The sequence below is a fragment of the Macaca nemestrina genome, chromosome 4, assembly GCF_043159975.1.
Source record: "Macaca nemestrina isolate mMacNem1 chromosome 4, mMacNem.hap1, whole genome shotgun sequence".
Classification (NCBI taxonomy): Eukaryota; Metazoa; Chordata; class Mammalia; order Primates; family Cercopithecidae; genus Macaca; species Macaca nemestrina.
In genome coordinates this window covers 57402524-57415134 of record NC_092128.1, presented here as the reverse complement: position 1 = coordinate 57415134, position 12611 = coordinate 57402524, and the positions used below count along the sequence as shown (strand labels likewise).

Below are 12611 nucleotides of genomic sequence, written 5' to 3'. Positions count from 1 at the left end.
GACTCCTCCAGGGGCAGTAAGGAAGCAGAACTGCATGTATAGAAAAGGAGCTTCCAGGGTCTGGGAGGTGTCAGTGGTTTATTTATATTCCTTTGTACCCCACCTCTTTTCACAATGACTCCTTATAGACAGTAGCCCAGGTTCAGTGGGGAGAAGGAATATCAGTAGTCTTGACAGCCACTCTAGGTAGGAGCTTGCAAAATAGACAAATGCTAATAGAACACAATCCTGATTCTGACTCAGAAGCACACTGACAAGGGAGAAGCCTTTCCATTCGTCTTCACTGGGAGCCGCAAGTGGCAGTCTGAGGCACTCCCTATGGGAATAGGTAATGTAAATGCAAACATTGCCAGGTTATTTAGTATTGCAAAATGTGACATGAAGATCATGGCTTTCTTTTTGCCTTTCTGTGACCTTGTCTCTTTGGAAATTTTTACTAGGTTATTATCTTATCTGTTTTACAGTTCCGAAGCCACTAGATCTATTATTAGCAAGCACGATCGTGCCCAGAGCCCTATGCTTAACACTGGATGGAAAATGCAAATCAAAATCACAATGAGATATCACCTCACACCAGTGGATGGCAACTATTTAAAAAAACACATGCCTGTAATCCCAGCACTGTGGGAGGCCGAGACAGGCATACATTGTGTGAATGAATGACCGAAAAGAAATAAGGTTAAGGTCAAGCGTGGTGGCTCACACCTGTAATCCCAGCACTATGGGAGGCCGAGATAGGAAGATCGCTTGAGCCCAGGAATTCGAGACCAGCCTGGCCAACATGGTGGGACCCTGTCTCTACAAAAAATACAAAGATTAACCAGGTTTGGTGGTGCATGCCTGTAATCCCAGCTACTCAGGAGGTTGAGCATCGCTTGAGCCCTGGAGGCCGAGGCTGCAGTGAGTCATGATTGCACCACTGCACTTCAGCCTGGGTGACAGAGAGCAAGACCCTGTCTCAAAACAGAAAAAAAAAAAAAAAAAAAAAAAAAAAAAAAAAAGATTAAATGAAATAGCAAGGTCAGGTCCTTCCCTCCAGAAGGTTATGGTCTTTCAGGAAAAAAAAAAAAAAAAAAAAAAAAAAAACAAGCATGCCTATGAATGAAGGGGCTTAAATAATTGTGACATCATAAGAATATAATACATACACACACCCATGTGAAGGAGAATGCCCACAGAGTGAGATGGGGGCTTTTTAAAAGACAGAATTCCTACCTCTCCAGTCTTCAGCATCCCAGAAAAAAAATTATATCCCTTTAGGCCAGGTGCGGTGGCTCACGCCTGTAATCCCAGCACTTTGGGAGGCTGAGGCAGGTGGATCATGAGGTCAGGATTTCAAGACCAGCCTGACCAACATGGTGAAACCCCATCTCTACTAAAAATACAAAAATTAGTCAGGGCTGGTGATGCACACCTGTAATCCCAGCTGCTCAGGAGGCTGAGGCAGGAGAATCACTTGAACACGGGAGGTGGAGGTTGCAGTGAGCCAAGATCACACCACTGTACTCCAGCCTGGGCAACACAGCAAGACCCCGTCTCAAAAAAGTAAAATAAAATAAAATAAAATATGTGTATTGCTGCATAAAGTGAGTGCATTCTGAGAAAGAACTACCATACCTAACTGGTAGGCCTGGTTTCCTCCGCTTATGAAGAGAAGGTACAAAATAAACTCAATCCATAAAAGAAAGTGGTATTGGATCCAGCAGATTCTGAGGTAGATCTCGGGGGAGTACAAGTGTGCTTGCAAAATCAAAAGGCTGGAACTAAGCCTTTAATACTCACAGCAAGCTGGAGGTTCAGTTTGGACTGCTGAACAGAATGCAACAAAATCCAGTCAATTATTTTCACCTCTATAGCCCAGCAAAGAGTAAACAATTTTTCAGCTGAAATTTTTTCTCACTCTGCGTTTTTGTCATCCTTCCCTACTTGATCGTTCCTTAATCCACCCACCCCAATAAATGGGCAACTTCTACTTTGAAACAGGGAAAGATGGACTCACAGCTGGGGGTTGGAGCTTATGATAATGGGGAAAGACAGCCACAAACATCTGCTCCTGCCAGAGACCTCAGAAGAGAAAATAAAGGAAAGCTGTTTATGTTTTTCTGAATTTCTGGTTAGTAGATTACTCCAGAGAGAAGCATTTAGAAGCTTTGGCCTCACTTTTTGACCTTCAAATATAGGCATATTCCCATGGCAGGAGCATAGCCAGTCTGACCTCACAGGTCTCACCCCCTTGGGGCCAGTCTGACAAGGAGAAGGGAAGGAGGGACAGAGAAGGGCCCCTCCCGCTGACTTCCCTGCACCCTTAGACAGGGGATAACACAGTCCTGGGACAGCTTCTGTATTAAGGGCCTCCTCACCCACCCATCTCACAAAGCTCTTTGAAAGGCCAATGTTCTAAAACTCCTAGGACAGACATTTTAAAAGGATGTATTTTAAATCTCAATTTTGAAAACGTTCCTACTGTCATTCTGCAAGCAGCGTTAGTTCTCAAATGATGCCCTAATGGGCTCTCTTTTTTTAGGTAACTTTTCTGATTTTAACAAAATACTACATGTTAATTATAGAATACCTCAAAAACAGAAATAATCAAAAGAGGTAAAAGAATTCTTTTTAAAAATGTAACCATTTTATTTTGAAACCTGCATTTTTTATTTGACAATATTTTGACTACTTTTCCATGATACAAATATCCTTCTAGACCTTGTTTTTACTGGCTGCTCAGCTTTTAGTTCTATACATTTATCATTTAACCAGTCTCCTATTGGGATGACTTTTCTTTAATTTTAACTTTCTAATTTTTCCACTACTTTAAAAAAATCCTACCAAAAAACAAAATCCTTGAAGCTGTATCTTCTCATCTATATCCTTGATTATTTCCTCAGGGTAACTTTGAAAAGCAAAACCAGTGGGTCAGGTATCTGCATCCTCATAGGGGGTCATGTTCTGGTTGTCATGTATAACCAGCTTTGGAGGCCACTCTTAGGTGATAAAGTAAATTATTAAAGGCTTTTTTTTCCCCAATAGCCAAACATTTATGAGCCCTGGCAGGGGCCGTGTGATGTAATGAAAGTCCCCATTGCTGAGAGTAAGCAGTAGTCCAGGATAGCTGCCCCTTTGTCCTAGTTTGTTTTCTTGCTGTAAAAGGAATACTGAGGCTGGGTCATTTATAAAGCAGAGAGATTTATTTGGCTCGTGGTTCTGCAGGCTGTGGAGCATGGCACCAGCGTCTGCCTCCGGTGAGGGCTTCAGGCGGCTTCCACTCCTGGCGGAAGGTATAGGTAAACTGTGTGCAGCAGTCACGTGCTGAGAGAGGAAGCAAGAAAGAGGAGGGGGTGCCAGGCTCTTTTCAGCAACTCATCCCCCAGGAAACCGAGAAGGAGAACCCAGTCCCGTGAGGACAGCAGCAGGCCATTCAGAGTGAGCCACTCCAATGACCCAAACACCTCCCAGGCCCCACCTCCAACATCGGGGATCAAATTTCAGCATGAGGTTTGGAGGGTCAAAAATCCAAACTAACGGCTGGGCACAGTAGCTCATACCTGTAATTCCAACATGTGGGAGGCCAGGGCGGGTGGATCACTGGAGTTCAGGAGTTCAAGACCAGTGTGGGCAGAATGGCAAAACCCCATCTCCACAAAACATACAAAAATTAGCCAAGTGTGGTGGTATGTGCCATAGTCCCAGGTACTTGGGAGGCTGAGGCAGGAGGATTGCTTGAGCCCAGGCAGTGAGCTGTGATGGTGCCATTGTCCTCCAGCCTGGGGACAGCAAGATCTGTCTCAAAAAAATAAAGTCTGGGTGTGGTGGCTCATGCCTGTAATTCTAGCACAATGGGAAGTCAAGGCAGGTGGATCACTTGAGGCCAGGGGTTCAAGACCAGCCTGGCCAACATGGTGAAATCCCATCTCTACTAAAAATACAAAAGTTAGCCGAGCATGGTGGTGCATGCCTATAGTCCCAGCTACTTGGGAGGCTGAGGCACAATAATCACTTGAACACAAGAGGCAGAGGTTGCAGTGAGCCAAGATGGTGCCACTGCACTCCAGCCTGGGTGACAGAGCAAGACTCTGTCTCGAATATGTATCTCCAAACTATAGCACCTCCACACCCAGCAAAGCCCTGACCTCATGGAAATGGCTATGCAATGGCTCCACTGCGAATTCTCAAACCTCCCCTCAAGCTCTAACACAAGAGGACTCCCTCCAACACTGGAAAAGAGAGTGAGGACCAACAATTGCATAATATTTATGTATATGTACAGTTTGTTTTTATTTTTATTGCTCCTTCCGTTTTCTTCAGTTTGTTTTTAAACAGCAGTAACAATATTTCTCAGAAACAGAGGGCTGTGTACAACCTTGTAACATACTTCCTTGACAGTTTAAAACAACCATCGGCCCTCTCCAGCACCTCAGAGCTCGCCTGCATCTGTGTACTGTACTTCTTTGGGGAAGAGCAATTAGTCAAGAGAAAGCTGAAGCCCATGACATCTCTGACATGACTATGGCTTTCTTCTGAAATGTGATGGGCCGTAAGAGCTTTTCAGACATTTCTCTGAGAATAAATGCCAGGCAGGCTTCATTTGCCAGTGACAGAACTGACCTATGGCACACTAAACCGTGACTAATCCACAGAATCAAAACAGGTCAATGCTCCAGGTGGGGACTGGCCTTCGCCAGGAGACCACTAGCTTCTGGCTCCAGAGGTATCACTGGGCAAGGCAGAGTTGTGTGGCCTGTTCCTATTAACTTGAGTGTGAAAGTGCTTCAACGGGGGGTTTGCTGCTGAGTTAGTGATAGTAGAGGGAGCCAGTGGAGCCCATGTTAGTTATCATTCTTCCTGGTAAGAATGCCTTCGCTTGCAAATATGTGCTGATTCATTAAGAAAGTCCTCATAAAATGTTTTCAGGCACAATGAGAGCTAGAGCAGACAGGCCCCGGAGAATCCCTTAAGTCAGATAAAGATAGATCAGGCCCATGGAAGAATGATCACCACCTTGTAGCTCAGAAATCTAAGACACAAACGGCATTTCTGACCACCCTAACCTGTAAACCTGAGAGAGAAACAAACATTTCAATTCCCCTGCTTTCTCTCTAATCATACAATACTCTCAGCTGAACAGCAGTAGCCTTTGCTAAATCCTCTTGTGTCATTCAGTTGCTGTTCAAAGCAGATGTCCCAGGCATGTTTAGAAAGTGTCTTGTGTGGTCACCTTGACTGAGTTGAGAATGTTTATTCCTATCCAACATTCACTTTCAATAGCCATCTTCTCTCTTTTTTTGTAATATTGACATAATTTGAAGAGCCTATGGTGTGGAAAAATGAGACTAAATAAATCACAATTCTGGCCAATCACCTTGGCCTAAAACCATCAGGCAATTTAAATACGAGATCCCTAAGGTTCAGACAGGTTTACAGCTAAGGGCAAAAACTATTCAAGGACAAAATTGAGTATGAAAATGTGTTATATAAACACAGATGTAACATTTAATACATATGTAATAGCTAGCAAAACGAGTTGAGGAAACTTTCAGATGAGAAAAATAGAAAATCTGAACCATCTACCAGGCAAATTTTCTCTATTGTGAACGATTTATTGACCTTTTACATAAGTATCATACAGCTCTCATTATCAGTCCCAATGTATAAAATGGTATTTGAAAAGAGAAAGAGCGGCATATTTCATAGGCCAAAGGACCATAAGATGTTAGAGTGAGCATTTCATTGCCACGAGTACAAATGTGTGGAAAATTACAGATATCAATTCTGAAGCACATCGGTGTTCAGCGAGACCCTGAAAACCTGGCATTCTCATTTGCCCCTTCTGAGCTAAATAAGAAAACGTTGCAACATCTCTGCAATGTTTTAAAAGAATCATTGCATCGATGGTTTTGCTCTGCCAGGTATACTGTTACAGGATGTCGTCTGGCACAGTCTCGCAAACTGTATCCTTGGAACTGATGGGTTTTGTTTACCAAGTTCACATAGATCCCACCGCCCACATACACAACTAGAAGTGGAGCAAAGGTGTTAAAGGCTGTTAGGGGCTCTACCGTGAACCACTTAAAAAAACATCATAGGACTCCAATTCTGTCTGCAACCATTTGTTATAGGCAAGAGCAGATCGCAGGAGTAAGTACCGACGTCTCAGCCATGATTTGCGGTGGAAGAATGGCTGAGAGAGGAATTAAGCAGGAATGGCTGAGCAGTGCAACAGATGTCAGCCAAGGTATGAGCACTAAGTAAAATGTATGGAAGGAAAAACTTCAACTCTGGGCCTTAGCCCTAACTGCTCTGAGCCAAAGATGAATTTAAGCTCCTCTTATTCCTCATCTTTACACTTGTTCTTAGCTTGCAATAACCATTTCCGGGGAGAAGCACTTTACTAATGAGACTGGTAATGTGGTGGAAATTATGAGATGCCATCTCATCTTTTATTTCACAATGTCTCTTTCTCATCATGTCCTGTCCTTTAAACAAAAGCAGCACATCTTAAGTCGGAGGGTAAAAGGAAAGAATAAATTAAAATTGATTTTGAAGTCTTTTTTTTTTTTTTTTTTTTTTTGAGGCGGAGTCTCACTCTGTCGCCCAGGCTGGAGTGCAGCGGTGCAATCTCAGCTCACTGCAACCTCCGTCTCCCGGGTTCAAGCAATTTCCCTGCCTCAGCCTCCCAAGGAACTGGGATTACAGGGGCACGCCACTAAGCCCTGCTAATTTTTTTTTGTATTTTAGTAGAGACAGGGTTTCACCATGTTGGCCAGGATGGTCTCGATCTCCTGTCCTCGTGATCCACCTGCTTCAGCCTCCCAAAGTGCTGGAATTACAGGTGTGACCTGCCACACACGGCCTGAAGTCATTTCTTAAAATTATCCAGCTTTCCTTATATTCATTGGAAATCCCCCAGAATGTCTTAAAACTAAGACCAGAAATTGATGGAACTACTTATGTTTCAGGCTTATCCTTAGATGGAAGCCCTGGGACAAACCACTTCCCTGACCCAAAAACAGCATGAAGTGAAAGTCCGTTTTATACAAAACTATCATCAGAAGAAAAAAATGGGAAGAAAATCTAAATTAATAGAGTTCTTTTTCGGGGGGTAGTGAGAAATACCACCCAGATCATACATTTTTATAATATTATCCAAATTGCTTCTAACTGATATTTTAGTAATCGGGTGGGGGCGGGGGGAATATTTTTAATGAACATGAGGAGCAAAGAGGAAGAAGGTGAGAGAGTGACTCCAACTGACACATCCATTGTGACGGTCATATGTAGAGATATGCATATGTGAAAATACAGATTGTAGTCACAGGACCTGAGTACTAGGGGAGTCACTGTTTTCTCCACTGGGGCGTTCTTCCTAAGGCACTACATTCCTTCAAGCATAAGAGCAAAGCAATAAACCCAATTTAACATACCCTGCATATAGAAGATATGCCAGTGAAGACATCATAATGTCCATTTGGTTGCCATTTAATTTCAGAGTCTCCATTCCAAAATGTCACCTGGGCAAGACTTTCTCTTAAATTGATTCATTCCTCAAATCAACAAAGCTTTTGGTACAAGGCACTTACTTTGGCACTGTGAAGAATGGAAAGATTAATAAGCCACAGCTGTTATCTGATAGGCAAAGCCAAGACAATCCTATCAGCAAGTAAACCGCAGCCAACATGTGCTCAGAAGAGGGAAAAGTGCATTTTCTCTGTGAGCTTATCAAAGAGGGCTGCAAGAATATGGCGGTGTCTGAGCTGAGCCAGGTGTTAGGAGGCGGAGAGGCAGTAGGGCAATCCAGTCATAGGCAAAATCAATGCAAGCAAGAGCTGGGGCTGAGGCATGGAAAGGAGTGTGACTGGAATGTAAGGTGTCTTCCCAAGAGACGGTGGGAGGCAGACAAGGCCCACAGTGCAGGCCCAGACCATCCATAGAAGCAAGACAGAGCGGGCAATCAGAGCAGTGGGGCAACAAAGGAGTCCCTGGAGCTGGGGGCCACAAGGACAATATTGCAGCCATGGCAGTGTTGCAGGTGAGCAGAGACAAGGGCCTCTACCCGGGTGGGAGTGGAAAGCCAGGCAGAGACCCAGGAGCTGCAGTTTCCCGACTAAGGGAAACCAGAGGAGGACAAACCCTGAGGCTTGGCTCCTGAGTGACTGCTGGCAGAGGAGAGATGTGGGGGTGTAAGAAGATGGCAGGTTTAGGGCAAGGGACAAGGTCATCATTAGAAAATCCAAGAAGGCTCAGCGGCCTTCTAAAAGGCAACAGGCTACCATGCAGAATCTAGGCTGGTGCAATTACAGGCTCACCAGGAGATGATTCTGTTCATTTTCTCCTCCCCAGGCAGTTCCATGCCAACTTCCCCAGACAGCTGAGCCAGATACATATCTAGGAAAGAAGATTCCACTGACACCCGCTCCCCATTTTAATTGCCTTCAAGGGAGAATTTATTTGTGGATAATCTAAATCATCCTCCCCCAATCTCTGTGTCTTTCCTATTAAGACAATGCACAGAGAGCACAGAACCACCATCGTCATCCTATGGTTCTCTAAGAAGTGCTCATTCTGTCTAGTCAGTATCAAAACTTTTACATCCTATTGATGTGGGTTTGGACTCTATATTATATAGAGATCTATAAGCAGTTACCTAGTTATTTAGCTAGTGATACAAAATGTCCATAAACTACTTTATATTGCCAATTAATATATTTAATATTTAATGTTATAAACCAACGTGTAATATATGACTTTTAAATTATTCAGTCCATATATGTTTTCATTAGGGAAGAACATTTTATTCGCATACTTATGATACCATCTCAAGACTTAATATGGCTTAATTCTATTAATAAAAACTAATTTAAAAGTCATTATCTTTTTTAATTACAGCTTTTGATTTAGTTCTTCCCTGCTCTGCAAATATGGGTAGCTGGAGCCATCATTCAATTGGTCCATAACTAACTTTGGTTTTTTTCTTTTTTTAGAGCTATCATGAGTTGCTTGGTAGAGGAAGTTGATCAAAAGGAATGTCCTCATAGGTCGCACATGCAGCCCCATGACTTGGCCATATCTCAGCTTATCAGAGCTCTATGCAGATATTTATCCTCAAATGAATATGTTAGTGAATTCTATTCCAGGTCAAATCTTTAGCTTGCAGAAGACATGTTGAAGGTAATTAAAAACGTGTGGTCAGCAGTCTCACCTATGATGATGACCCACATTTTCACTGGGCGTGATACTGGACACATTCCTTTTTTTTTTTTTTTTTTTTTTTTGAGACACAGTCTTGCTCTGTCACCCAGGTTGGAGAGCAGTGGTGCAGTCTTGGCTCAACGCAATCTCCACCTCTCGGGCTCAAGCAATTCTGCTGCCTCGGCCTCCAGAGTAGCTGAAATTACACATACCCACCAACATGCCTGGTTGATTTTTTTTTTTTTTTTTTTTAGTAGAGACAGGATTTCACCAATTTGATCAGGCTGGTCTCAAACTCCTGACCTCAAGTAATCCACCCATCTTGGCCTCCCAAAGTGCTGGGATTATAGGCATAAACCACCGTGCCTGGCCCACATTCCTATTTCTGGTCTTTTTAGGCCCCAGAGAAAGTGGGATGCCTTCCCTTGGTATTAAGTTCCTAACTCTCCTGAATTTCTCAACTGTGCGTTCATCATTCAAGTTCTTCCAGGTCTGAGACGCCGGAAACCATCTAGTTCTTAACCTTGGCATTGACGGGAAGGATGCAAGGCCACTGAATGTCCAATACAGCAAGTATCACAAGGCTTATATATTAGCACTTAGTATAGCATGGCTGCTGGCAGGGAAAAGTTAAGGGAGAGAGAATGGAGATGAAATGTAACATCTCCCATCCAGAGTATGGGTTCTGTGGGATAAGGCTATAAAGCACCCTGCATGCACGCTCTTTACTAAGAGAATTGTACATAACTGTAAAGGAAACTGGAGTCAGGCTCTGATTAAGTGAATCTTCAAATCTCAGATGAAGGCAAAGAAGGCTTGTCTCACATATAAACATAACCATAAAATTGTTGACTGGAACTGAAAAGGCTCATGAAAATGCCATCATTATTCAGCTTCTTTTTCTCAAAGATGTATTTCTGAGGGACTTTTCTATATCTTTATATTACTCAGTATGTAATTCTATTAAAGTGCTTAACACATTGTATCAAATTTATTTCTTCAGGTATTCTTCTCCCTTCCCTAGAATGTGAGCTCCTCAAGGTCATGAAGAGCAGTGTTTCTAAATTCATTTTCATATTCCCAATGGCTAGCACACTGCTCTACCTTAAGGATACGGATAGGTCTGCCGGGCGCGGTGGCTCACGCCTGTAATCCCAGCCCTTTGGGAGGCTGAGGCGGGCGGATCACGAGGTCAGGAGATTGAGTCCACCCTGGCTAACACAATGAAACCCTGTCTCTACCAAAAATAAAAAAAAAATTAGCCAGGCATAGTGGCGGGCGCCTGTAGTCCCAGCTACTCGGGAGGCTGAGGCGGGAGAATGGCGAGAACCTGGGAGGTGGAGCTTGCAGTGAGCCAAGATGGCGCCACTGCACTCCAGCCTGGGCGGGCCACAGAGCGAGACTCCGTCTCAAAAAATAAATAAATAAATAAATAAATAAATAAATAAATAAATAAAGGATATGGATAGGTCACCCAGTGTTTGATGAAATGAGTGAATGGATGAATGAATGACAAAACTAAAGAAAACAAGACCCCAACCAAAGATCATTAAATGGCTGTTGCTGTTCTATATACCTGTGTCTCTATAATTTAAGTACATCCTTAGATTTACTTTTGTTTTGGTTTTATTTTATTTATTTATTTACTTATTTATTTTTGAGACAGAGTCTCGCTCTGTCACCAGGCTGGAGTTCAGTGGCACAATCTTGGCTCACTGCAACCTCTGCCTCCCAGGTTCAAGCAATTCTCCTGCCTCAGCCTCCCAAGTAGCTGGGACTACAGGCACGTGCCACCACGCCCGACTAATTTTTGTATTTTTAGTAAAGACGGGGTTTCACCATGTTGGCCAGGATGGTCTCTATCTCTTGACCTCGCGATCCACCCGCCTCGGCCTCCCAAAGTGCTGGGATTATAAGTGTGAGCCACTGCACCCGGCCACATCCTTAGATTTCTAAGAGAGACTTATCAAATAAAGTCTCTTGAGTCCCAAGTTTCTATTCACATTTGGCCTTTATTCCCATTTTTAGCAAAAGGTAACACTGAGATTCTATGAAAGGCCACCTTAACTTTGCCATTCATTCCATCTCTTAATGGGAGCCAATTGTGTGTGCGCACACACACACACACACACGGTACATTAGCCTCACAAGGGCACTGACTTTGTCTATCTTGTTGATCATTGTATCCTGACTACCTACCAAGTCCCCAAAAATATGTGTCAGCTGAAAAAATGAATTAAAGATTTCACAGTGTTCTGTCATACCAACCAGTCTTCCATACTGCTGTGAAAAAGAAAATGAACAAAAAGCTATACTAAAACTCCGCATTGATTCAAAGTGATTTGCTAGTGTTCAGCAAAAGGAGAATCTAGAGTCTGCAGATGTGTGAATGCCATTGTGGGTGGCTCTTACACCTCTATCATTCTGTCTCTGGAATGGCAGTAACTGCAACTGACCTGTCTTCCTCATAGCTATGTCCGAGAGAGGAAAAAAAAAGATCTCTTCTCTAGTCCTACACAGACATACACACATGCCCGTATTAGTTAAAGCAGCCATATGTCTACTTAGAAATAATGCATGACAAACTTAAAAAGTGAGAGAATGCTATAAGAACTCTGGGTCCTGAAAAGGAAACATTAATGGTACTGTAAAGTTTGGAGTTGGGGGAGTCACATTATTTTAATGAATGTTTCTCATAAAATAATAGAATAACAATGCCCTCCTCATAACAGAAGTGCAAGTTATGACACAAATTATCCCAACGGTTTTTCATTTACCTTTAATCATGCTACCCTGGGAAAATAAAGGAGTAAAGAGAAGGAGCTTGAACCTGAAAGATTTCTATTCTAGTAAATGGCCCAATCCATTGTCACTATTCTTTTTTGCATTTGTTTTAGGTGAAAGTCTGGCAAAAATCAAATTTAGTAAAACTAGTAATTATACCAAAAATACATTAGTTCTCAGTTTGTTAGTTTTTGAGGCTGAAACTTACACCTCTTAAGGTTTATAATTATTTCCCCTCAGTAAATTGTGGATTCCTGTGTTCTAGGGAAAGGCATTGCCAAAAATAAAGTGCAAAGCTGCTTAGTCTTCACTCTTTCCTAAGTAAACAACAATGTGTAAGTGAAAAGGAACCTTCATTCAGGTAGCTGGAATGAGTGGTGGATTTTTTTCTTTCCACAGAGACTCACATTAAAGCACCCAGACTTCAGGTGAGAAGAATCAGATGTGGTCTCTAGTACTAAAGGAGCTTGAGTTAGTTTCAATCTTTCCCCATCAACACGCCACAAGCATTCAACAAAGTGCTGGTGGAGGGTCAAAGGATGCACAGGCGGACTCTGGACAGCAGCAGGCACCTTTTCAGGCTCCTCCAGAATGATCTAGCCGCCTTGGAAGAATGACTTGCCGAAAGGCCTCTCAGAGGATTA

General features: G+C 42.9%; 1 protein-coding gene across 19 annotated transcripts in view; it reads left to right on the top strand.

Annotated features, from left to right (window-relative positions):
- LOC105475378 (membrane associated guanylate kinase, WW and PDZ domain containing 2) overlaps positions 1–12611 on the top strand; it is a 1478421-nt gene that overhangs the window by 1440748 nt on the left and 25062 nt on the right. For 2 of the 19 annotated variants that reach the window (XM_071093998.1, XM_071094002.1), the window contains one exon: positions 12367–12395. The exons of 16 other annotated variants lie outside the window; for them this stretch is intronic. In XM_071093998.1, coding sequence (XP_070950099.1) covers positions 12367–12395 — 29 coding nt within the window. Of the gene's footprint in view, positions 1–6113; positions 6530–12366; positions 12396–12611 lie in introns of those variants that run through there. One more of the 19 variants, XM_071094005.1, reaches the window with a different exon arrangement.